The 26,230-nt window shown below is 43.5% G+C and overlaps 1 protein-coding gene across 2 annotated transcripts in view; it reads right to left on the reverse strand.

Annotated features, from left to right (window-relative positions):
• lin7a (lin-7 homolog A (C. elegans)) overlaps positions 1 to 26,230 on the reverse strand; it is a 97,476-nt gene that overhangs the window by 19,682 nt on the left and 51,564 nt on the right. The window contains exon 3 of one of the 2 annotated variants that reach the window (XM_041216529.1): positions 3,605 to 3,676. In XM_041216529.1, coding sequence (XP_041072463.1) covers positions 3,605 to 3,676 — 72 coding nt within the window. Of the gene's footprint in view, positions 1 to 3,604; positions 3,677 to 3,747; positions 3,820 to 26,230 lie in introns of both variants that reach the window. The other variant, XM_041216530.1, reaches the window with a different exon arrangement.

The raw sequence follows: 26,230 nt of genomic DNA on the forward strand, positions 1-26,230 counted from the left end.
ATATAAACTCTAGCTGCTGCACAATCAAAAGGTGTGCTTTCAGTTGCTGGCAAGTGTGTGATTTTACAGATAAATTCAGTTGACTGAGCCATAAACAGCCCTTTCTCTAAGTGAATTTCAGTTTCTACATTCTTTAAAAGTGTTGTCAGGTTTGCAAGAGCTGAACAAGATACAGTTTCAATGGCCAGGAGGTGTCAATAGCTTGGGGCCTGTTCTTACTTCAAATAGGAGCCTCAACATATTCAAAGTCCAGCCCACACTTTTCAGTCCTCTGCTTTCCACTGACTGCAACATGTAACATGGCTAAATGACAAGTCATGTTAGGTTGGGTCTTGTGGTAATTGAAGTTGGCATCGCTGGAGAAAAACAGAGAGATCGTTTTCTCAGTCTGTTAGTTCTTTGGGTCAGCACAGGGTGGCTAAAGATATGGTACTACAGCAACAATAACAAAAAATTCTGGAAAAACTCAAAGGTCTGACAGCATCTGTGGAGAGAGAGGCAGAGATAACGTTTCGAGTCCGTATGACTTCTTCAGATCTAAAGGGAGGTAGAGATGTGGTGAAATATATACTGATTAAGGGGGTTAGAACAGGTGAAGCTGGATAGAAGGTCAGCGATAGGTGGAGGCAAAGGGGAGATGGCAAAAGATGTCATAAACAAAAGGTCAAAGGGTTGTTAATGGTGGTTGTACTAGCTAAAGGAGGTGCTAATGTTGACAATAAGAAAGCAAAATGTGATAATGGCCGGACCAGGGTAAGCACTCTGGAAAGTGACAGATTTCCCCTGGTGGGGGTGGAGTGGGGGAAGAAAGATCGAAAATAGGCTAAAATCTGGGAATAAAATGATAAATGAAAATGGAAATAAATTTAAAAAATAATAATAGTGAAAATAAGTGGGGAAAAAAGGAAAATTAAAAAAAAATATGGAAAAAAGGGGGATGACAAAAGCGGGGTGGGGATGGAGGGGAGAGTTTATGGTCTGAATTTGTTGAACTCAGTGTTAAGTCCGGAAGGCTGTAAAGTGCTGAATCGGAAGGTGAGGTGCTGTTCCTCCAGTTTGCGTTGAGCTTCACTGGAACACTGCAGCAGCCAAGGATGGACTTGTGGGCATGAGAGCAGGGTGGCATGTTGAAATGGCAAGCGACAGGGAGGTCTGGGTCAGGCTTGCGGACAGATTAAAGGTGATCTGCAAAGCGGTCACCCAGGCTGCATTTGGGAGCAGCGAATGCAGTAGACCAAATTGAGGGAAGTGCAAGTGCTGCTTCTGAAAGGAGTGGTTGGGCCTTTGGATGGTGAGGAAGGGGGAAGTAAAGGGCAGGTGTTGCACCATCTGCGACTGAATGGGAAGGTGCCATGGGAAGGGGATGAAGTGTTGGGGGTGATGGAGGAGTGGACCAGGATGCCCCAGAGGGAACATTCCCTATGGAATGCTGATGAGGTGGGGGGGGGGGGTTTGAAGGGAAGATGTATTTGATGGTGGCATCATGCTGGAGTTGGTGGAAATGGCGGAGGATGATCCTTCGCATGCGAAGGCTCGTGTGGTGAAAAGTGAGGACAAGGAGGACCCTATTATGGTTCTGGGAGGCTGGGAGGGAGAGGAAGTTATGAGGGCAGAGGTGCAGGAGATGGGTCAGACACAGTTGAGGGTCCTGTCAGCCACCGTGGGTGGGAAACCTCAGTTAAGGAAGAAGGAAGACATGTCAGAAGCACTGTTTTGGAAAGTGGCATCATCAGAACAGATGTGATGGAGGCGCAGGAACTGAGAGAATGGGATGGAGTCCTTACAGGAGTCAGGGTGTGAGGAGCTGTAGTCGAGGGAGCTGTAGGAATTGGTGGGCTTGTAATGAATATTATAATGAATACAGCAAGTTTGTTTTGTAACTTGTTTAAAGATAATGCCAAATTGGGACTTCAGGGGTGACAGTAACTGCACTCCACCCATTCAAATTTCAATTTGAGATGTAAAAGATATTGCCTATTAATGATGTTATTTTGCACATATTTATACATGACCATAACTTAGTTGCAGAAATGCCAGATCTCCTGACTTCATTCATAACTTTAAAAAAAAATCACAAAGGAAGACAAAAACTCTTGAATGGCCAAGTTCTTCCTCTTAGGAAATGCTTATACATTTAATTTGGTCCTGAAGTGTTTCTCCACCACCCTGCCCCCTCACAAATCTTATATGAGATATTTGAGAAGCAAACAGTTCTTCCTTCCTTTAATTTTTCCCCTGTTGATTTCTATCTCCTCCAACACCCTGTTCTGTGGACTTCTTCACCAGCAGTCTACCTCTCAGTGCCCACACGTCAGGAAAGTGAGAGAAAAGGATTGGAGGAGATGAGCAAATAAAACTGAAGAAAAAGAGACAAACTAGAAATGAAGGAGAACAAAAAATGAAGGCTCGAGAGAGAGAGGGAACAGACTCTCAGGCATGAGAAGCAGAAAATTAAGAAGTTAATCAGAAAGAATACGAGAGAGTGAGAGACAGGAAGTGCAAAAGAGGAAGGAGCAAGGGAAAAAAATAACAGAGCTGATAGGAACAAAAACCCAAGTTCTACAAACAGAAAGTTCACATATCTGCTGAATAACACTCAGAAGGGCAAATAATGTGCTGCTGGGAAAGAAACAGACAGCAAACAAAACCAGTACCAACAGCCAGAGTAACACATTGGATCCTACATACCTGAAGTATTGCCCTAGCCCCTACCATCACTAAATCAGGGATCAAACAAACTCTGGACTTGACCTCAATGGCAACTTACCCATTAAGTCCTCAGTCCTCCAACATTCATACAAGGCGAATGAACCAAAGTAAAAGCTGGCAGCAACCCATGGCCCTAATAAATGTATCATCGACAACCATGAATGCAGCGCACCAGGGCCAATGGGCAGTGTCAGATACAATTGCCAGAAGGAAGCAGAAAGCACTGCTAACAATTACAACAGGCTCAACACAATAAACTATTGTGCCCATGCAAAACACATGGCATGATAAATGAAGTTTGCATCATGATTTTTTATGCTTATTACCATTTTGAGTCAATACGAATTGATGACTTTCCCAAAAATTCCCACAATAAAATTTAAGTCCTATTTGCATCTCTCAACATATGCAGTGTATGAAAGCATCTCTGGCTCTCTAAATTTAAGCTAAACTTATATTTATGCTATAATCAATGGGAGAAATTGCTTAGATCACACTGTCTTTAAAATGAAAGTAATCATACGAGTCTCGTTAATTTATTGATATATATATATATATGTTGTCTTTCATTTGTAATAATTATATTTGTAATTTATACAATCAACAAGTACAAAAAAAATGAGGCTGCAGGAATACACTATAACAAGATTATTAAAGAAACGTCTGGAAAGCCCAGAAGTGACCAGATCAAATTTGGTGCATATATATATATAAAAGGTGTGAAATTAATTTCACCGTCTAGTTGTGACAGCAAGTCGTCATGCATTAATTTCAGTTTTGGTCCAGCACTGTATCTGCTGTATCGCAAGGCGGTTAGTACAATTGGATCATGAAAGGAATTTGTTAATCTAATCAGAAAATCAGTGTGCATACTGGGTCCCGTTAAAGATATTACCTGGGTAGTAGCACTGGCTCTACCTTCTGGGCTGCCATTGATGTCTAAATTCTCATATATACTCTCGAACACCTGAAATACACATGTACACAAAATTAAAAGCACAGTTACGACACATTATCCAGTACCTCCACATGGCATACCTTGGCAGTTGCACGAGCTCTGAATTCTGGGCAGCCACTGATGGTTATTGTCTCATGCATGTACTGATAAACCTGAAAGATTATTGGCAAATCAGAGAAGAATAAATTACTCACAACTCAATGCAGTACAGATCTTGCTCAGATCTTGAAAACTTTTGTAAAGGAACTTTTCTGGTTTTATATTGTCATTTACCCCAATTCATATTTAGAGAAGTTTTTACTTGTAAATAACTATGGAATGATTAGCCTCTCCACCACACTCCCTTCATGTGAAAACATTTCTATCCGAACGTATTTTTTTTGCTCTTGAATGTGGAATAATCTCTTGAATTACATTGTTGGTTAGGTGCAGTAATGGCTCCCTTCATCTCCGGGTACAGAAGGGCAACTCTGGAGGAGAGATTATTTGAGAGAGGAAGGAAGAAAGATAGAGAGAAATTGAAAACAAAGTGAGGGTGCAAGAAAAAGAAATGAAACAAAAAGAGAATGAGATCAGAGAATAAAGTATGACAAAAGAGAGAAAGGAAGGGAAAATGCAAAACAAAGCAAATGAGAGTGAGAATGGAGGATGGTGATGCTGTTCTAGTTGCTGATTCATATTCTTGTTGATGTTAAATACTCCACCCTGTTCTATGTGATTAGCTATATTTGGATTTTTGCCTGGAAGGAAGCTTTGTTATGCAGTATACAAAGCAAAATACTGTAGGGGGGGAATTTTTAGCTTGGCGGACGTGCACCCGATCCAACTGAGCGTAAACTCGTAAAATGACGCGCGATATCGATCGGCGGACACGCACCTGAGTTGGCAATGTGCCCGCCAACTTTCAAAAGTTAATTAATAGAAATTTTTCGCTGCCCATCCAAACTTACGGTTGGCGGGCAGGCGAAACGGCCAAGCGGCCTTTGCATTTTTTAGGAAGTCTCATCCACGGGCGGGATGAGGTTTCCAATAGCAAATAAAAATAAAATAAAAATTTTAAAATTTAATTAATAATGACAGAGTCACATGAGCTGACATGTTTTATAATATTTTTTAAATCTTTATTTCGTATTTTGAAAAATATTCATCTCCCTGAGGCAGTTCTGTGCCTCAGGGAGATTTCCAGTGTGCACTCATGAGCATGCACAAAGTTTGCGCTCACCCTCCTCCCCCCACACAAGCAGCACTGAGCATTGCCACTTGCATTTAACGCTGGGCAGGCCGAAATTGGCTCGCCAGCGTGAAATCGTGGTCCAGTCCCGAGCGTGAGCAGTGGTCGGCTTCCCGACCGACCCCCCCGCCTAGCCCACCCTGCGAGAGAAAAATCCTCCCCTAGGTGTTGGGAATCTGCAATAAGAACAGAAAATGGTGGAAATACTCATCAGATCTGGCATCGTTGGTGGAGAGAGAAACAGAGTTAACATTTCAGGCTTGCGACCTTTCATCAGTGCTGGGAAAAGTTAGAATTGCAATAAGCTTTGAACAAATGAATGATGGAGAGTGAGAAGAAATAAAAAAGGGAAGGTCTGTCTTAGGATGGAGGACAGGAGAGATTAAATTACAAACATTTTCATGGTGCAAGTCCAAACGGAGTGGCAATTGGATAATTAAAGAAAGATCATAGAATCATAGAATGGTTACAGTGCAGAAGGAGGCGATTTGGCTTAGTTTGTCTGCGTCGGCTCTCTGCAAGAGCAGTTCACCTAGTCTCTCTCTCCCTTTTCCCCGAAGCTCTGCAAATATTTCCTCTTCAGACAATGATCAAATTCTCTCTTGAAAACCCTGATTGAACCTGCCTCCACCCCATTCACAAGCAGTGCATTCCAGATCCTAACATTCACTGCACAGATTTCCCTCATGTCACCAGTGCTTCTTTTGCCAACCACCTTAAGTCTGTGTCCTTTGGTTCTTGATCCTTCACCCAATGGAAACTATTTCTCCCTATCTACTCCATCCAGCCTCATGACTTTGAATACCTTTATCAAATCTCCTCTCGAACTTCTCCTCCGAGGAAGACACTCCAGCTCCTCCAATCTTTCTATGCAACTGATGTTCCTCAGCCCTGGAACCATTTCTGTGAATTTTTCCTGCACTCTCTCTAATGCTTTCACATCCTTCTAAAGTCTATTGCCCAGAACTGGATGCAATAATCCAGGTTGTGGTTAAACAATTGTTTTATATAGGCTTAACATCATTTCCTTTCTTTTGTACTTGGTGCTTCTGCTTAAAAAGCCCAGGATGCTGTTTTTAAACCACACTCTCAACCTGCTCTGTCACGTTCAATCGTTTCTGCATGTACAACCACAGGTCCTTCTGCTCCTGAATTACTTTTAGAATTATATATAATCAAGGGTTTATTTGGGTTGTTATCAAGCCAATTGACCCTGATAATACACTGCCCACACCATAAAATGTTTGGCGTGGGCAGTTGGACTTGAGCAGGCAGGCTGACCTTTTTCACTGAAATGTTTAAACGGTGGAAGGAAGGGGAAAGGTCGCTGTTAGGGAGCCATTGGGGGCTGCCCTTTGCCAATTGTGGGGCGGGGGGGAGGGCCCCCCTAAGGTCAACCCCCACTTTCCTTCATATCTGCTCCCTCCCTTAAACCCACCCCCTCCCCATCCCACCCCTCTCCCTAACCTACCTAACCCTCCCGGCCCAGGACCGGGGACTTAGCTGCTTCAGAGATCCTTGGTCTTCTTCTTCCGCAGTCCCGTCAGCCGCCATTGATGGAGCTGCCGGCCAATCGGACTGGCTGACAGCTCCAGAAGGCAGGGCTTCCTCACCAGTGAGGGGCTGAAGTCTCAATTAGCCCTCGTTAACCTGGCCTGCATGTTGGCTTCACACCAACATTGCATTTTGTTGGGGGGATTGGTGGGAGGGGGCCCAGGCTTATCCTGCTCAAGATGTTTAGAGGAGGAGTGAATGGCAAGATCCTGAATAGCTGCTGCCTATACGCAAATTAAGGGAAGTAAGAGAGAAATGAGACAGAAAGAACAAATCAGCAAAGAAACATGGAACAAAAGGGGGACACAGGTCATGACTGAAAATTATTGAACTCAACGTTAAGCCCAGAAAGCTGTAAAATGCCCAGTTGAACGACAAGGTGCTGTTCCTTGAGCTTCATTAGAACATTGTAGCAGGTCAAAGACAGAAAGGTCAGATTAAGAGCTGGGTGGAGAATTAAAATGATTGAAAATCAGGGTCGTGCTAACGGACTGAAGGAAAGTGTTCCCCAAAGCAGTCACCCAGTCTGCATTTGGTCTTCCTAATGTATAGGAGACCACATCACGAGCACTGAATACAGTAAACTAAATTGAAAACAGTACAAATAAATCTGCTGTTTCACTTGGAAGGAGTGTTTTGGCCCATGGATGATGAGAAGTGAGGAGGTAAAAGACCATCTCCTGCCCTTGTATGGAAAGGAGTCAGGGGAAATGGATGTGGTGTTGGGAGAGATTGAGGAGTGGATCAGGGGGTTGTAGAGGGAACGGTACCTTCAGAATGTGGAACGGGATAAGAGGTGACAACTACTTGGTGGTTCCATTATGCAAGAGATGGCAGAAATGTCTGAGGATTGTCCAGTCTTCACATCAGTCTTCACAACAGACAACTGAAGTTTCAAGAACAGCAGCAGCTATTTAACGTCACTGCTTGCAATTAATTCATGCAGCATTTTATTCCTATCCAAAATGTTTATTTTTTTTTAATATAGAAAATTGAAAACAATAAAGAGAATGTTTCCCCCCACAACACCCTCACTCCCGTCATGAAATCTTCCAAATGGATACAACATATTAATAATTCAAGATAATTAAAAAAAAAATTGTTCATGAATGTTGACGTCGTTGGCTAGGCCAGCATTTGTTGCCCATCCCTAATTGCCTTGAGAAGGTGGTGGTGAGCTGCCCTCTTGAAACACTGCGATCCATGTGTGTAGGTACACCCACAGTGCTGTAAGGGGGGCAAGTTCCAGGATTTGACCCAGCGACAGTGAAGGAACAGCGATATAGCTCCAAGCCAGTTTGGAGCAGGCTGATACATTACTTTGGTCTTCTTCATGCTGATCATGAGGCTGAAGTTGTTACATGCATTGGAGAACAAATCCATGCATGGAATTGCATGTCCAGTTCTGAACCGGCAGCTAGTGCGCAGCCAGCGGCAAACGGGAAATTGAAAAGCATGCCCTTGAAGACCTTGGTCTTTGCCTGTAGTCATCTCAGATCGAGCAGCTTCCCATCCATGCAATATTTGATTTTGATACAGTATCACCAGCAGGGAAGGTATCAGAGAGCATTGCAGAGAAAAATATGAAGAGGGTTGGCACTATCATGCAGCCCTGTTTAACTCCATTAGTGACTGAGAATGGGTCAGAAGACTCACCATCATCCAGGACACATTGTTATGATCCCAGCTGATGTTACTATTGGATAAGTCAGATCCCGGGATGGAGCCTGGCTTGATAGATACTAATTTTTTTTGTTTAGAAACGTGAAAGGTGGCTACAGAACAGAGTCACAGAGTCTAGTGATGAACTTTTGACAAAAGAATAAAACGTTTATTAAACAAGATAAAATAAACTATATTGCACTACTCCTCCACCCAAAACTATAACTTTACAGATATATACAGGTTCATAAGGGATACGCAAGTTATAAAATTTGCCTTATACCTTAATGTTCACAGTAAACACACAGTCCATGTAAACCAATTGGTAAGCTGTGGTCAGACACACCACACTGAAACCATGTGACAGATGCCACCTAAAGCAGATACAATGGATTTCTCATCAACTACCCCCCAAGACGCTAGTCACACTGGTCTCATGGAAACTCTGGGCAGAATTTTCCCAAATTTGCACGAAGTGTAGTAGCAGATGGGTAAAATGGCGTTTTACCCGCTGACTGCGATGGTAGGCTTTCACTTCATATTGTCCCATATTATTTATGCGCTCCTAGGAAACACGCTGCTTCCATGGCAGGCAAGCTCTCATGTGCCCGCCTGCCATCACCCTGCTGCTGCATCACGCTGGGCGCCATATTTAAAGTCTAGCCGCAAGCACACATCTCAATGCTTCCAGCTCACCACTGCCACACGGAAGATATGACCCTGAAACTGAAGAAGACTGCAGTCCCCAGGTTCAGTGACGCAACTCTCAAGCAACTTTTGGGTGCCGCAGGATGGGCAGCAGCAGCACTAACCCGGCTTGGGAGGCGGTGGCAGCGGTGGTCAGTACCAACACACTGTAAAAGAGGGCAGCCACCCAGTGCCACAAGAGGATGAATGATCTCCTCCATTCTGCCAGGGTAAGTTACTCATCTCAGCACTGAACTCACACACTCACAAAACCTTCACACATCCACAAGGCCTGCACTCACTGCCGATTCAAGGGACATCACCATTCACTCTCTCACGTTCACTGTCGTTTTCCTCATCCTGAGAATGGGACCATTCAACACCCACGCAGGCCAGGCATCCTGCTTACAATTTCTCCATATCTATCCATGCAGGACAGGCTGGCACACAAGAGGGAGAGATCGCAGACCGGTGGAGGAATGCGTGAAATCAATGTCCTCATGGACTTTGAAAACAGAGCTATCCAGCTGGCCAGCGAGGATCTAGACCGGTCCTGTGTTGACGGTGAGGTCGGCGCTGCACTACCAAGTGAGAATCCAGCAGTGCAACATCCATCAGACAACTATGCCATGAGTGATGTGTCCTCTTTCGCAGGCCACTGCCACGCACTAATTATCTCCCCTTGCTTTCGCAGGCACATCTGTAAACAGCTGACAGAATCCATGACCAGGGCTTCCAATCAAACCCCAAATAAACCTCTGAAGAGGAATCTGGAGGCACCCTCCCTGAAGTCCTGTCACAGCACTCACCCACACCCTCAAAAATCACCTGAAAGGCAGGGCTGCATTTGTCCCCTGACTCCCCCCCCTCCCCGCCCCCCCAACCCCCACCACCAGTCGGGCAGGGCGGCACTTAACCCCGACCCTCCGACGCCCCTGAAGCCTGCAAAGCAAGAGGTAACCCTGGCGAGCTCTGTGGAATGTTGCTGTGTGCTCACCTCCATTTCACCCAAAGTGCACGTTGCCCCTGTGCTGTTGTGAAACACGTTGATGTGCTTTTCTGCCGACGTGGACGGATGATCCAGTGGGGTTGAAAGAGCCTGGCAGGATGGCCTGGAATGATATACTGATGTATTACAATGAGGTTCCTGACGACCGATGGTGGGAAACGTGGCCCGCTATAGGCAGGCTGAGTGGACAAGTGCGACCTGCCTTCCCGCTGTCATGAAACCAATCGTGTCATATTATCTGCTCACGCCATAGAAAATTCTGCCCTCTGTCTTTCACTTGGATGTCTTCAACTAGGATCCACCTCTATGTTTTCGATTTGTCCTTCCACTGTTCCTCTCCCCTGGATCACCATGTGCATTCAAGCTTCACCTTCCATATGCTCTCTCAGATACTCATCCATGCCACCACAACACCACTGCTTCACAGGCCCTTAGTCAGAAGTCACCCAAATTTGGCTGTCTCCTCGGAAATTCTGGTTTCTTGCAAGCCCATTTTGCCTTGATTTTGCTCACCGCAGCTTTCTCTAATTTAGAGCCCTTTCTTCTCCTCCTTACTTCAATTTCACTGAACAGGGTCTATTGCAGATTCCTGTTCTTGTCTTTTGACTTAACTCACTTTAGGATCTTTTCCTGTTCCCCTCCCTGGTTTTGGGACCTGCTCCCTGCTGTTCCTGCTCCTGTGCCCAGCTTCTTCTGGCATCTTCTTCCAACTGCTTTCCATTTCTCCCTATATCTAGGGGCCCCGTTTCTAGGCAACAGCGCAGTTTTTCCTACTTTGTTTTAATTTCCCTAAACCACTTTAAGGGTCATAAAACCTCATTAAAAGGCAGGTACACAAGCAGGGCTTCAGACCTTCTGGCCCCACCCTAAAGTGAAACCAAAATCCAGGCTTCACCTTTCTAACACACAAATAAAAAAAAATAAATTAGACTTAAACTTAAAGCTATAGCTTATTCCTAATACACACAAATACACATATAACTTACTTAAAACTATCTCTAGTTCCTAACAACATGTGAGCATGCCTTCATGGAACTGTCAACCATTGTAATAAGTTTCTCAGGGCAGCTGAATTTCACCATTATCATCCAAAGGCCCTCATGGCTGATTGTGTCAAAGGCCTTGGGCAGGTCAACAAGCATAGTGTAGGGGTCCATGTTCTGCTCTTGGCATTGCTCCTGGAGCTGTCTAACTGCAAACACCGTATCGATGGTCCCTCGACCTTTTCTAAGTGACTCTCTCTGCACTGACTGCCTGGCAGCAGATCCTGGTTGAGGTGTTGCACTAAGTGGTTTAGAAAGATTCTGGTGAAAATTTTGCCAGCAATGGAGAGGAGTTCAATTCTCCTGTGATTGTCACATGATTGCCGGTTCCCTTCCGCTTGTACAGGTGGGAAATGGAGGCATCTTTGTAGTCTCAAAGAGTCCAATTAGATAGCAAAGTTGGTGATGGATAGAATTGGAATCCAGTCTTTAAATACTTATAAGCATTTAGTTACAGAGACTCATTACAAACATGCACCTCCAAACCCAGTTTCAATCTATTCCCACATTTATCTCCTTTTTAAATTAATTCCCAATTAAGTGTGCCATTTGAAAGGGGTATGATTCTGCTCCTCCAGATAGGAGCACAAGAAAATCCCCAGTTAATGTCCACCACCTGAATAAAATTAATCACCAGACACTCCTTATCTCTTATCAGCCCTCAGAAATCTGCAGCCAATGAATTTGAATCAGGCTTCCGAATGCACCATTGGAGCCCAATTTGAAAATTAATATGAAGTCTCTCGCATCACCAACACAGGACACTTGCCAGTGCCATAAAAATAGTTGCACAGCCACCTTTTTAATCTTTCATGGGATGTGGGCATCACTGGCAAAGCCAGCATTTGTTGCCCATCTCTAATTGCCCTTAAACTAAACAATCCAAAGGCAGTTAAGGCTCAACCACATTGCTGTGGCAAGGGTGGCAGAATTAATTCCCTAAAGAATATTGGTGAACCAGATGAGTCATTACAACAATTGATGATGGTTTCATGATCACCATTACTGATTCCATCAGTTGCTATAGTGGGATTTGAGCCCGTGTCCCCAGGGCATTAGCCTGGACCTCTGGATTAATAGTCCAGTGATATGGCCAGAATGCCACCATCTCTCCGCTAACTTGATATTATGTTCTTCTGTGTCCTGACTTGCACCAAATGCCATTCATCCTTGTGATTCCTTAACTACATTGGCCCATGATTAAATAATGCCAATTTTAAAATTCTCATTATTGTTTTAAAATCCCTCCATGGCCTAGCCCCTCCTGATCTCTGGAATCTCTTCCAGCCCTACAGCCCTCCAAGATCTCTGCTCTCCTCTAATTCTGGCCTCATGAGCACCCCCAATTTTAATCACTTCACCATTGGTGGCTGTCCCTTCATTTGCCTAGGCCCTGGAATTCTCTCCCCAAACCTCACCATTTTCCTCCTTCAAGATGCTCCTAAGCTTTTGGTCATCTACCATGATATCTCCTTACGGGCCTAGATGTCATATTTTGTTTTACAATGCCTTTTAACTTAAAAGGCACTATATAAAGCCTGCTGTTGTTGTACGGGGCAAGTTGGACAAGTCATGTTACATGACTTTTAGCTTTTCAGCACCAGTAATGCTCCATAAATGAGAGAGGAGATGGATATAATCCCTACTTCCATTTTATCTATCTTAAATTAATTTTTATTTTTCTCATATAGACTTTGGAGACTGCAGCTTGGCTTCTTGCTAGAATGTTGAGTATTTGGAATGAAAGATCAGAATTATTCCATCTAGTGCTTGTCATTATATTGTGAAACATAAATAACTTCAAAAGAAACTAATTGGTGTATGTTTCCTTGCAACCTACCTTATGTCCTTATAGCATTGGTGCATAGAATCATCTTGTTCACTTGAATGGACACCTAATTCACCATTGTTGAGTGAAATGCTGCATTAGCACAATTTTAAAAACTGCATCTATATTGTAAATTATTGTGCAATTCATAATTTTTTTTCTTATTTGTTCACCGGGTGTGGCTGTTGTTGGCTAGGCCAGCATTTATTGCCCATCCCTAATTGCCCTTGAGAAGGTGGTGGTGAGCTGCCTTCTTGAACTGCTGCAGTTCATGCGATGTAGGTACACCCAGTGTGCTGTTAGGGAGGGAGTTCCAGGGTTTTGACCCAGCGACAGTGAAGGAATGACAATATATTTCTAAATCAGGATAGTGTGTGGCTTGGAGGGGAACTCCCAGGTGGTGGTGTTCCTATGTGTCTGCTGCGCTTGTCCTTCTAGATGGTAGAGGTCATGGATTTGGAAGGTGCTGTCTGAGGAGTCCTGGTGAGTTCCATTATACTAAAATTAGTGAATAATTTAAAGAATATCAAATACTAGAGAGCTGAGCTTAATAATATGCATCACCAGTTGTATTTATCATCTAAGATATTTATTAATAAAATAAATGCTCTTTCTTTCCAAGAACCCTTCTGACTGTGTCACGCGGTTGAATGTTTCATAAATCTATTTTGAGCTGCACAAATGCGGGACTTTATCTAAACTACTCCATTACTACCTGATGAGAATGTGCAGCTCATGTTGACTCATTCTCCAATTTCTATTCCATCTCAAGGGGAACAGCCTTGTTTGATTCAGCAAGGTTATGACAATTCTCAATCATAACTGTGGGCCAATGAAGTGGCAAGTGATTTACCTCCTGACACCCCAAAGCCTGTCCACCATCTACAAGGCACAAGTCAGGAATGTGATAGAATATTCTCTGCTTGCCTGGAAGTTCAACACCACCCAGGCCAAAGCAGCCGTCTTGACTGGCGCCCCATCCACCATCTTCAACATGAACTCACTCCGCCACCGACGCACCATGACAGCAGTGTGTACCATCTATAACATGCACTGCAGCAACTTGCCAAGGCTCCTTTGACATTATCTTTCAAAACTCTACTACCTAGAAGGACAAGGTCAGCAGATGCTTGGGAACACCAGCACCTCCAAGCCACATACCACCCAGACTTGGAACTATATCATTGTTCCTTCATTGCTGTGGGACCAAAATCCTGGAACTCTCTTCCCAGCAGCACTATGGGTGCCCATGCACAAGATGGATAACTGCAGTTCAAGAAGGTGGTTCACCACTACCTTCTCAAGGGAATTAGAGATGGGAAACAAATGCTGGCCTTACCAGCGATGCCCACATCCCATGGAAGAAGTTTAAAAAAAGTGAAGATACAAGCCCCATACAGTTCAAATCCGACATTAGAATCTTGAGATGATGCAAATACCAGGTCATCATTGTACTGCTTTCTGCATTAACATAGATTTGTTGTAGTAGTGCTTAACACAGTGTGCAGAATTATCTTTTTCCACATATGGATGGAAGTTACATTAAATGTTATTGGTCCTCCACATTTGCAATATGGCACATTAAATCTAGGCAAGGAACAAAAAGGATGAAACCTCTTGGCAGCTGCTCAAGAAATTCATTGGGTGTTTCCAGAGTCACAATTTTTTTTTTATATATCTGAGAGAAAAGGAATCTGCCCTCCCCAATCGAACACTTACCATGCTACCTGGAATGCAAAGAGAAGTCTCACAGTCAAACCACCAATCTCCTCCTATTCCTATATTAACATTCTTCATATTCACTCTTATTTTCCCTGTTCCCCAGCTACTACTTGGCATTCGCCACAGTGCCACTCAGTTACTAGCTCCCTCCAAGGCAGACTGAAAGGGCATCCATACTCCTGCTTTGGATACTACTTACCCATCCATGGGACAACAATATGAAGATATTCTCAGTAGGTGGGTACCTTAAACTAACTATGGACAGGAGAGACTATCAATATTCTGCTTCTGGCTGACATAATGGATTTAGCACTCTCAATTGGTTAGCTGCAGTTTATCATCGATGCAATCCTGGCAACAGGGTTTGTACTGTGCTTTCCCCTCCAATGCTGTTAGTGCCTTTTAAGGCTCGAATTGCAGTTGTACTTTCTCGTCTCACTAGCTCTGTGTCCAATAGTGTGCCTTCATGTGCACCAAAATTATGCAGTCAATATGCAGGCAAGGTCCTCTCGGAAATTCAAGCACTAATTCCATCCCCCAGTCGCAGCAGCCTTCTGATGCACTGCACCACTGCTGTCAGACAAGCCTGTCCAGGAAAAGTCAGTCTTGTATTGATGCTCCGCTTGCAGGAATATTCTTTTGCAGAAAGGAAAATTTGTGACTCTGGAAACACCCAATAAATATCATAAGATAGAGAGATACAGCCGTATTGTAGATGAATCTGTTGATATTTACAGAACTAAATACCACATAATGGGGAGTTCAACTCTTACAGACACATGAATGTCTCATATACAAACACCTTCTATGATAGATTTTCAAATGTTAAAAGGGAATAATACTGCTTTGCGCAGGTGTGCTAATTGTTACATATTTAGTTGCTTACATCTCAGCCTCTTGGCCTTTTCTAAATCTTGGTTATAAAGAACAACACAGCATTGAACAGTCTGCTCTGCAGCTGTCAGCAAACCGACATTTAGTGAGAGCAGATGTGCTCTGCTGACATCATTCCTGGGGACCTGTGTACAATTTTCATTTCATAAAGTGACAACAGTGACATTTTGCTTTCACTTGGTTGAGAACACACAGCACTTAAGAGGCACAGATTTACAAATGAAACTAATGCTCGTAAATGGCCATCTTGCAATAAAAGCTCCATAGGATTCAATTATTCCCAGAAGGTATTTGCACCTCCTGCAGTGATGTTAACATAGTGCATCTGCACACCATAGTATTGTAAGGAATTGTATATTAATTGAATGTTTAATTATATTCAGGTGATGGGCATTAGCTGGAGATTCACCTGTGCTTATCTAAGCTTGGCCTAAATAGCCAAGTGGTTATGGTACTGGGTTTGTAACCCCAAGATCAGGAGTTCAAATCTCACAATGGCAAACTATGAAACAATGTAACTTCATCTGAAACAGATGGAAACATGTTTACTCAAAAGAGTATCAAGAGTTCAAATCTCACAATGGCAAACTATGAAACAATGTAACTTCATCTGAAACAGATGGAAACAGGTTTACTCAAAAAGAGTATCAAGAGTTCAAATCTCACAATGGCAAACTATGAAACAATGTAACTTCATCTGAAACAGATGGAAACAGGTTTACTCAAAAGAGTATCAAGAGTTCAAATCTCACAATGGCAAACTATGAAACAATGTAACTTCATCTGAAACAGATGGAAACAGGTTTACTCAAAAGAGTATCAAGAGTTCAAATCTCACAATGGCAAACTATGAAACAATGTAACTTCATCTGAAACAGATGGAAACAGGTTTACTCAAAAGAGTATCAAGAGTTCAAGGGGCTTGGCCTAAATAGCCAAGTGGTTATGGTACTGGGTTTGTAACCCCAAGATCAAGAGTTCAAATCTCACAACGGCAAACTATGAAACAATGTAACTTCATTGGAAACAGTTTTACTCAAAAGAGTATCAAGAGTTCAAATCTCATCAAGAGTTCAAATCTCACAATGGCAAACTTTGAAACAATGTAACTTCATCTGAATAGGGACAGATAGAAACATGTTTGTACTCGAAAGAGTTACTCCAGTAAAAAAAACTCACATAGGAGCATGTTGAAACCATGGCTGTGGAATTGGACATGTATAATATATAAGGTTCAAATAAAAGCTTGCAAGTACATAAAAACTAGATCCAGTTCTATCCTTCACTGCCCGGTTATATGAGTTTACTTTAATGTACTGTTTGCAATTCTCCAGTCCCTGTCACCTCCCTTGAGTCTAGGGAAGGCTGAAAGATTATGCCCCTGCAATTTCTGCCCTCACTTCCTTCAATATTCTTGGATGCATCTCGTCTGGTCCCGGTACCTTGTCAACTTTTAAGTATAGACAGTTTATCCAATACCTCCTCCTTATCAATTTTGAACCCTTCTAGTGACAGAGTTTCTTCCTCTATCGCCATGGCCTGGGTAGCATCGCCTCCTTCGGATGAGGTCCCAGACGACTGGAGAATGGCCAATGTTATTCCATTGTTTAAGAAGGGTAGCAGGGATAATCCAGGAAATTACAGGCCGGTGAGCCTTACGTCAGTGGTGGGAAATTATTGGAGATGATTCTTCGTGACAGGATTTACTACCATTTGGAAGCAAATGGGCGTATTAGTGAGAGGCAGCATGGTTTTGTGAAGGGGAGGTCGTGTCTCACTAACTTGATCGAGTTTTTCGAGGAAGTGACAAAGATGATCAACGATGGAAGGGCAGTGGATGTTATCTACATAGATTTCAGCAAGGCCTTTGACAAGGTCCCTCATGGCAGACTGGTACAGAAGGTAAAGTCGCATTGGATCAGAGGTGAGCTGGCAAGATGGATACAGAATTGGCTTGGTCATAGAAGACAGAGGGTAGCAGTGGAAGGATGCTTTTCTGAATGGAGAGCTGTGACTCGTGGAGTTCCACAGGGATTAGTGCTGGGACCTTTGCTGTTTGTAGTTTACATAAATGATTTGGAGGAAAATGTAACTGGGCTAATTAGTAAGTTTGCTGACGATACTAAAGTTGGAGAAGTTGCAGATAGTGAAGAGGATTGTCAAAGGATACAACGGGATATAGATCGGTTGGAGACTTGGGCGGAGAAATGGCAGATGGAGTTTAATCCGGACAAAAGCGAAGTAATGCATTTTGGAAGGTCTAATACAGCAGGAATTATACAGTAAATGGCAGAGCCCTTAAGTGCATTGATGGGCAGAGGGATCTGGGTGTACAGGTCCACAAGTCACTGAAAGTGGCAACCCAGGTGGATAAGGTAGTTAGGAAGGCATATGGCATGCTTGCCTTCATTGGCAGGGGTATTAAGTATAAAAGCTGGGAAGTCATGTTGCAGCTGTATAGAACCTTGGTTAGGCCACACATGGAATATTGCATGCAATTCTGGTCGCCACATTACCAGAAGGATATGGAGACATTGGAGACGGTGCAGAGGAGGTTTACCAGGATGCTGCCTGGTCTGGAAGTTATTAGCTATGAGGAGAGGTTGGAGAAACTCGGATTGTTCTCACTAGAGCGACGGAGATTGAGGGGTGGCTTGATAGAAGTTTACAAAATTATGAGTGGCATGGACAGAGTAGATAGTCAGAAGCTTTTTCCCAGCGTGGAAGAGTCAATTACTAGGGGACATAGATTTAAGGTGAGAGGAGAAAACTATAGAGGAGATGTGTGGGGCAAGTTTTTTATGCAGAGGGTAGTGAGTGTCTGGAATTCGCTGCCAGAGGTGGTGGAAGCAGGTACAATAGTGGTGTTTAAGAGGCAGCTTGACAAATACATGAATAGGGTGGGAATAGAGGGATATGGACCCTGGAAGTGCAAAATGTTTCAGCTGATGGGCAATATGATCGGCGCAGGCTTGGAGGGCCGAAGGGCCTGTTCTTGTGCTATACTTTTCTTTGTTCTTTGAGTCTGGAATGCATTGAATGAAAATGTAATGAAGGCATGTTCAATTGAGGCATTCAAGAGGGCATTAGATGATTATTTAACGAGAAACAATGTGCAAGTTTACCGGAAAAAGGCAGGAGAATGGCATGGAGTCATAATGCTCATTTGGAGAGTAGGTGCAGACATGATGGGCCAAATGGCCTCCTTTTGTACCATAACAATTCTGTGATTTTGTATTATAATATCCAGATATGACATCACAGTAGTAAGGGACACAGATTTAAGCTCCTTTCATTGATACCAGCCTACTCCTTATAAAAGATTGCATTCCTTTACATCATTTTATGTATATTTGATATTTATTTTGGTAGGAAGGACATGGAGAGACAATATAAAAAAAGGGTAAAACTCTAAAGGGTGTGCAGAAGCAGTGGGACCTGGATGTGTATGTGCATAGGTCATTAAAGGTGGCAGGGCAGGTGGAAAGAGCAGTTAATAAAGCATACAGTATCCTGAGAACAGAGTTCTCCCAAGTCTCTCCACAGATGCTGCCAGACCTGCTGAGCTTTTCCAGCATTTTCTGTTTTTATTTGCTATTTCTAGAATCCATAATATTTTGCTTTTTAGGGTTGTCCCAAGTGTTGGCCAACATTTCTCCCTAAGCTACCAAATGCAATATCTATTTAGTGTCATACCTCAAAAGGGAAAATGGGTCTCCCAACTTCTCCTACCAAAACAAATCATCTCACCATTTCCTATATTTAATTTTGTGCGACATTTATCAGACCACATTGTAAATATATTATGTTACCTTCCTCCATCAATTAGGATCAATGGTGAGACCCTGGAGAACGTGGACCATTTTCTCTATCTTGGCAGCCTCACCTCAACAAAGGCAGACATAGACGATGAAATTCCTCATTACCTCCAATGTGTCAGCTCAGCCTTTGGCCAAATGTGGAAAGAAATATTTGAGGACCAGGATTACAAACCCGAGACTAAGATCTCAGTTTGCTGGGCAGCAGTGATGCCTGCACTCTTATGTGCTTCGGAGACTTGGACAACATTGAGCAACAGTCCTTGAAATCAAAGCAGCATTAGACCGAGTGTGGCAAAAGGAGCCGGAGCAAAAATAAAATCAATGGGAATCAGGGAGAAAACTCTCCACTGGTTGGAATCATACCCAACTCAAAGGAAGGTTGTTGTTGTTGTTGGAGGCAAATCATCTAAGTTCAAGGACATCGCTACAGGAGTTTTTCAGGGTGTGTCCTTGGCCCAAACATCTCCAGCTGTTTCATTCAATGACCTTCCCTCCATCATGAGATCAGAAGTGGGGATGTTCGGTGATGTTTGCACAATGTTCAGTACATTTTGCAACTCATCAGATACTGAAGCAGTCTGTACCCATACGCAGCAAGACCTGGACAACATTCAAGCTCAGGCTGATAAGTGCTAACTGACATTTGTGCCACGCAATTGCCTTGCAATGAACATCTTCAAAAAGAGCAAATCTAACCATTGCCCTTTGACATTCAATGGCATTGCCATCACTGAATTCCCCCACCATACAAAAACATCTTTGGGTTTGAGTCATTGACCAGAAACTGAACTGGGCCAGCCATATAAATACTGTGGCTACAAGAGCAGGTTAGACGTTACAAATTCTGAAGGGAGCAACTCACCTTCTGACTCCCCAAAGTCTGTCCACCATCTACAAGTCAGGAATACTCTCCATTTGCCTGGATAAGCATGGCTCAAACAACACTCAAGAAGCTCGACAATGTCCAGGACAAAGCAGTTCGCTTTATTGGCACCTGCCCACCAACCTAAACATTCACTCCCATCACCACTGATGCACAGTGGCAGCAGTGTCTATTTTATACAAGATGCATGGCAGCAATTCACCAAAACCGGCTTGATAGTACCTTCTAAACCTGTGATGTCTACCGCCTAGCAGGGAAGGGCAGCAGATGCAAGGGAACACCATGACTTGCAAGTCCGCTTCAAGCCTCCTGACTTGGAACTATATCACTATTCCTTCACTGTTGCTGGATCAAAATCCTGGAACTCCCTTCCAGCTCGCAATGTGCGCACACTGCAGCAGCTCAAGAAGGTCACTCACTATCAGGGAAATTATGGCTGGGCAACAAATGCTGGTCTTGCCAGAGAAGCCCACACCCCATGAAAGAATCAACAAAAGCAAGTGCAGGCACCTCAAAGCACTGGAGAAGTACCCTCAGTGGTGCTTTTGCAAGATCCGCCAAATCGCTGGCAAGAACCAACAACAATGTCCTCTCCCAAGTCAACATTCCCAACACTGAGGTGATAATCACTCAAAACCAATTCCATGGGACAAAACATATTGTTTGCATGCCTGATGCCAGACTCCAGAAGCAACTGCTGTAATTGGAACTGAGTCACATAAGAGATTCCAGGAGTACAGTGGAAATGTTTTAGGGATGTCCTCAAAGTATCCCTGAAATGGTCAAACATCTCCACTAACTTATAGGAGTCCCTGATTTGTGACTGACCTTTCATAGGATGCGGATGTCATTGGCTAGGCCAGCATATGTTACCCATCCTGAATTGCCCTCGAGGAGCTGGTGGTGAGCTGCCTTCTTGAACCGATGCAGCCCATGTAGTATAGGCACACCCACAGTGCTGTTAAGGAGGAATTTCCAGGATTTTGAGCTGGCGACAGTGAAGGAATGACAGTATAGTACCAAGTCAGGGTGGTGGGCGCCTCGGAGGGGAACCTGCAGGTGGTGGTGTTCCCATGTGTCTACTACCCTCATAGTAGTAGGTGATAGTGGTCATGGATTTGGAATGGTTGTCAAAGGAGCTTAGGTGCGTTGTTGCAGTGCATCTTGTACAGAACATACTGCTACCAGTGTGTGTTGGTGATGGAGGGTATGAATGTTGAAGGTGATGGAAGGGGTACTGATCAAGTGGATTGATTTAACCTCGATGCTGTCAAGCTTCTTGAACGTTGTTGGAATCGCATTCATCCAGGCAAGTGGTGAGTCTTCCATCAAACTCCTAACATATGTTCCTTGTAGATGGGGTTTGGGGAGTTAGGTGGTGAGTTACTCGCTCCAAAATTTCCAGTATCTGTCCTGCTCATGTGGCCACTGTATTTATATGGCTGATCCAGTTCAGTTTCTGGTCAAACTGTGTGCAAAATGCTGCATTTCTCTTTTTATGGCTGTGACTACACTTTGAAGTGGTGTACCTGTGATTACCCAGGCTTGACCAAATTGCTAATAGAAGTTTTAGAAGTATTTGCAGTAAAAAAAACCCACTAGATTGGTTGTAGTAAGGAATGTGACCTTTTGGTCAGACTAGGAAGTGTATGACTGATCAGGGTCAGGCAAGATAAGCGGATGACTGGACAAAGTAGTGAACTGTCAGTATAGATAAGACAAAGTTTGTGATTCACTAAACTGTGGGCATTGTTTGTGTTGAAGGCAGGTCATTCCAGGACTATTTTGTAAACTTATCTGTAACTGCAGATGGACTGAATTAGACGTTAGAGATAAGAACATTGTGAGTTAATGATAAGGTATCACAAAGATGGTATAAATAGCTGACGGAAACTGTATATCTTTGAATTGCCTCTTAGAACACACAGAGAGTATTCCCCTGTATGCATATTTGTATTGAATAAACTCGACTACAGCTCCTCACACCCCGCTTCCTGTAAGGACTCCATCCCATTCTCTCAGTTCCTTTGCCTCCGTCGCATCTGTTCTGATGATGCTACCTTCAAAAACTGTTCCTCTGACATGTCCTCCTTCTTCCTTAACCGAGGTTTTCCACCCATGGTTGTTGACATGGCCCTCAACCGTGTCTGGCCCATCTCCCGCGCATCCGCCCACACGCCTTCTCCTCCCTCCCAGAAACATGATAGGGTCCCCCTTGTCCTCACTTATCACCCCACCAGCGTTCACCCACCCCCCGGCGGCATTCCTTAGGGATCGTTCCCTCCAGGACACCCTGGTCCACTCCTCCATCACCCCCTACTCCTCAACCCCCACCTATGGCACCTCCCCATGCCCACGTAAAAGATGCAACATCTGCCCCTTCACTTCCTCTCTCCTCACCGTCCAAGGGCCCAAACACTCCTTTCAAGTGAAGCAGCATTTCACTTGCATTTTCCCCAACTTAGTCTACTGCATTCGTTGCTCCCAATGCGGTCTCCTCTACATTGGAGAGACCAAACGTAAACTGGGCGACCACTTTGCAGAACACCTGTGGTCTGTCTGCAAGAATGACCCAAACCTCCATGTCGCTTGCCATTTTAACACTCCACCCTGCTCTCTTGCCCACATGTCTGTCCTTGGCTTGCTGCACTGTTCCAGTGAAGCCCAACGCAAACTGGAGGAACAGCACCTCATCTTCCGACTAGGCACTCTACAGCCTTCCGGACTGAATATTGAATTCAACAACTTTAGATCTTGAACTCCCTCCTCCATCCCCACCCCCTTCCTTTTGTTTTTCCAATAATTTATATAGATTTTTCTTTTCCCACCTATTTCTATTATTTTTAAATCTTTTATGCCCTGCTAGTCTTTCCACCCCACCCCCACTAGTGCTGTATCTTGAGTGCCCTACCATCCATTCTTAATTAGCACATTCGTTTAGATACTATCACCACCTTCAAAACCTCTGTGTTCTTTTGTTCTTTTGCCTGTGACATCTTTTGATTATCTGCTCCTAGCACTGCTTGCTTGTCCCTACAACCACCACCCCCCCCCACTTCTCTCCCCCCATCACCTTAAATCAGCTTATATTTCACCCCTCTCCTCATATTCACTCAGTTCTGTTGAAGGGTCATGAGGACTCGAAACGTCAACTCTTTTCTTCTCTGCCAATGCTGCCAGACCTGCTGAGTTTTTCCAGGTAATTCTGTTTTTGTTTTGGATTTCCAGCATCCGCAGTTTTTTGTTTTTATCTTGAATAAACTGCTGCTTGCTTTACCTACAGCTGACTCTGTCTCAAGTGGCTTTAGATTCTCCACAACAACTTCATAAAGCACTTTGGGACTGCTCACAGGTACAATATAAATGCAAGGTCATCATTTTATTGTGATTTCACCTCTTTATACTTGTAACAGTAATTCAAATTATGTTTTTAAAGTGGTGAAAATGTTAATGTAGGGCATACTAGTGCTAGGTCAGTGCTAGGATCACTGCATTTTTGCTAGCTATAAATGATTTGTGACTTGGAATGCCTGTACAGAGTAGAATTTCAAAATCTGATGATATCAAATTTGGGGGAAGGCAAACAGTGAGGATGATACAAATCGCCTGCAATATGACATGGACAGCCTAGCAGAATGGGCAGGAAGGTGGCAGATGGAATTTAATAGACAAGTGTTAGGGGATGCATTTTGGTAGAAGAGATAGGGAGAGGCAATGTAGACTTAATGGCACAGTTCTAAAGAATGTGCAGGAACAGAGGGACCTGGGGATCCATGTACATTGATCTTTGAAGGTGGCAGGACAATTGAGAGACTGGTTAGCAAAATATATGGGATCTTGGGCTTCATAAATACAAGCATTGAGTACAAAACCTTTACAAAGATCTGGTCAGGCCTCAACTAGAGTACTGCATCCAGTTCTGGTCACCACACTTTAGGAAGGATGTGAAAGTCCTTGAGAGGGTACAGAAGTGATTTACCAGAATGGTTCCAGGGATGGGGGATTTTAGATACAATTTTAGGTTGGAAAAGTTGGGGTTAATCTCATTTGCTTCTAGGAGAATGATGGGTAATTTGATAGAAAAATTCAACAGGTTTGGATAAGGTAGACAAGGAAAAACTGTTCAGTTAGCTGATATTATAGAGTCTAGGCGACAAAGATTTAATGTTTTGGGCAAGAGATGCAGGTGGAATGCGAGAAGAAACTTTTCTTTTAACGCAGTGAGTGATAAATGACCTCATTGCCCATGAGGGTGGTGGAAGCAGAAACAATGATTTCAAAAGGAAATTGGATGGTCACATGAAGCAAATAAACCTGCAGGGCTACAGGATCAAGAGGGGGAGTGGAACTGACTATATCCGTGGAAAGCCAACATGGACTCAATGGGCTCCTTCTGCACCATAAATGACTCTATTGTTACAGTAGGAAATTAGACAAAATTTGTTGAATGATCCCAACTATTCTTCTTGTTCATCCTTCGAGGTGAAGATGACCATGTTCATCAATTGGGGTGTATGTAGGTGACTGCTAAGGTTGATCTGTTCCCAGTAGGTTCTGCTGCAAATCGTACAGGATACCACAAATGACTGAGTATTGGTCAAGTTTCTGGCTTGGGATTTCCTCTTCTTGGATTTTCTCTCTGCCTGTGATATGCATTTGCTTTCGAAGGAGGCCGCACCATTTTTTTTATATATGTTTGCACCAGGTGTAGTGATCCTGGGTGAGCTTCTCCCAGAGCTTGAAGTCAATATCAAAGCTCCTAAGTGAAGCCTTCAGAGTGTCCTTGTTGTGTCTCCTTTGACCACCATTACAGCACACTCCAGACTCAAGCTCTGCATAGAAGATTTGCTTGTGTAAGCAAATCTCAGGCATTCCGGCTACATGACCAACTCAAGTCAGTTGTGACTGTCTCTGTATGGTGTGACTGCTGGTATGGTAGCTCAGGTGAGTACCTCAGTGTTTGATATTTTGTCCTGCCATCTGATCTTCAGAAGCTTCCAAAGGCAGTTCAGGTGTAAGTGGTTGAGCATCTTGGCATGATGCTGGTAAAAAGCCCAAGTCTTGCACTCATACAGCAGAGTGGACAGGATTATTGCTCTATAGACTTCTAGTTTGGTTGGCAGATGTACTCCGCTTTGTTCCCAGGCTGATTTTGAAAGTCTGTTGAAGGCTACAATTGCTTTGACAATTCCTGCACGTGTCTGGTGGTCACTATGGACAACTTGAGAGACTGTGATGCCAAGATAAGTGAACTTATCCACAGCTGACAGGTTCTCCTCATGGACTGAAACTTTGGGCTTCAGATAAGGCTTGCCAGGAACAGGCTGCTACATTACTTCAGTTTTCGTCACGTTGAGCCTAAGGCTGAAGTTGCCACATGCATTGGAGAACAAGCTACATTGCATGTTCAACTCTGAACAGGCAGCTAGTGTAGTTATCGGCAAACAGGAAGTCATGAGGTATGTCCTTGGAGGCACTGGTCTTTGCCTTTCTCTTTGTCTTTGTCCCAGCTATACTTTACCTGTTTACTACAAGCCCAAATCAGTATTCTAGATTCTACAATAACTTTATGGACATGAAATTTAGAGTACCGCATCTATTGAAACATGCTATATTTTCCCCATATAGTAAATGCATAGGCAAGATACCACTGTATCTAAAGACTTTTATCTAAATCTAAAACTGTGTGAATGGTATACAGAATTTTTATATTTTAGGCACCAAAATATTGCAGTACAAATTCAGAATCATGTCCAGAAAACACACCCTTGTACAGAGTTAAAAACAAAAAAAACTGCGGATGCTGGAAATCCAAAACAAAAACAAAAACAGAATTACCTGGAAAAACTCAGCAGGTCTGGCAGCATCGACGGAGAAGAAAAGAGCTGACGTTTCGAGTCCTCATGACCCTTCGACAGAACTTGAGTTCGAGTCCAAGAAAGAGTTGAAATATAAGCTGGTTTAAGGTGTGTGTGTGGGGGGCGGAGAGAGAGAGAGAGAGGTGGAGTGGGGATGTGGTTGTAGGGACAAACAAGCAGTGATAGAAGCAGATCATCAAAAGATGTCAACAACAATAATACAAAAGAACACATAGGTGTTAAAGTTAAAGTTGGTGATATTATCTAAACGAATGTGCTAATTAAGAATGGATGGTAGGGCATTCAACGTATAGCTCTAGTGGGGGTGGGGAGAGCATAAAAGATGTAAAAAAAATAAATAAATAAAAAAA

Source organism: Carcharodon carcharias, chromosome 21, assembly GCF_017639515.1.
Source record: "Carcharodon carcharias isolate sCarCar2 chromosome 21, sCarCar2.pri, whole genome shotgun sequence".
NCBI lineage: Eukaryota > Metazoa > Chordata > Chondrichthyes > Lamniformes > Lamnidae > Carcharodon > Carcharodon carcharias.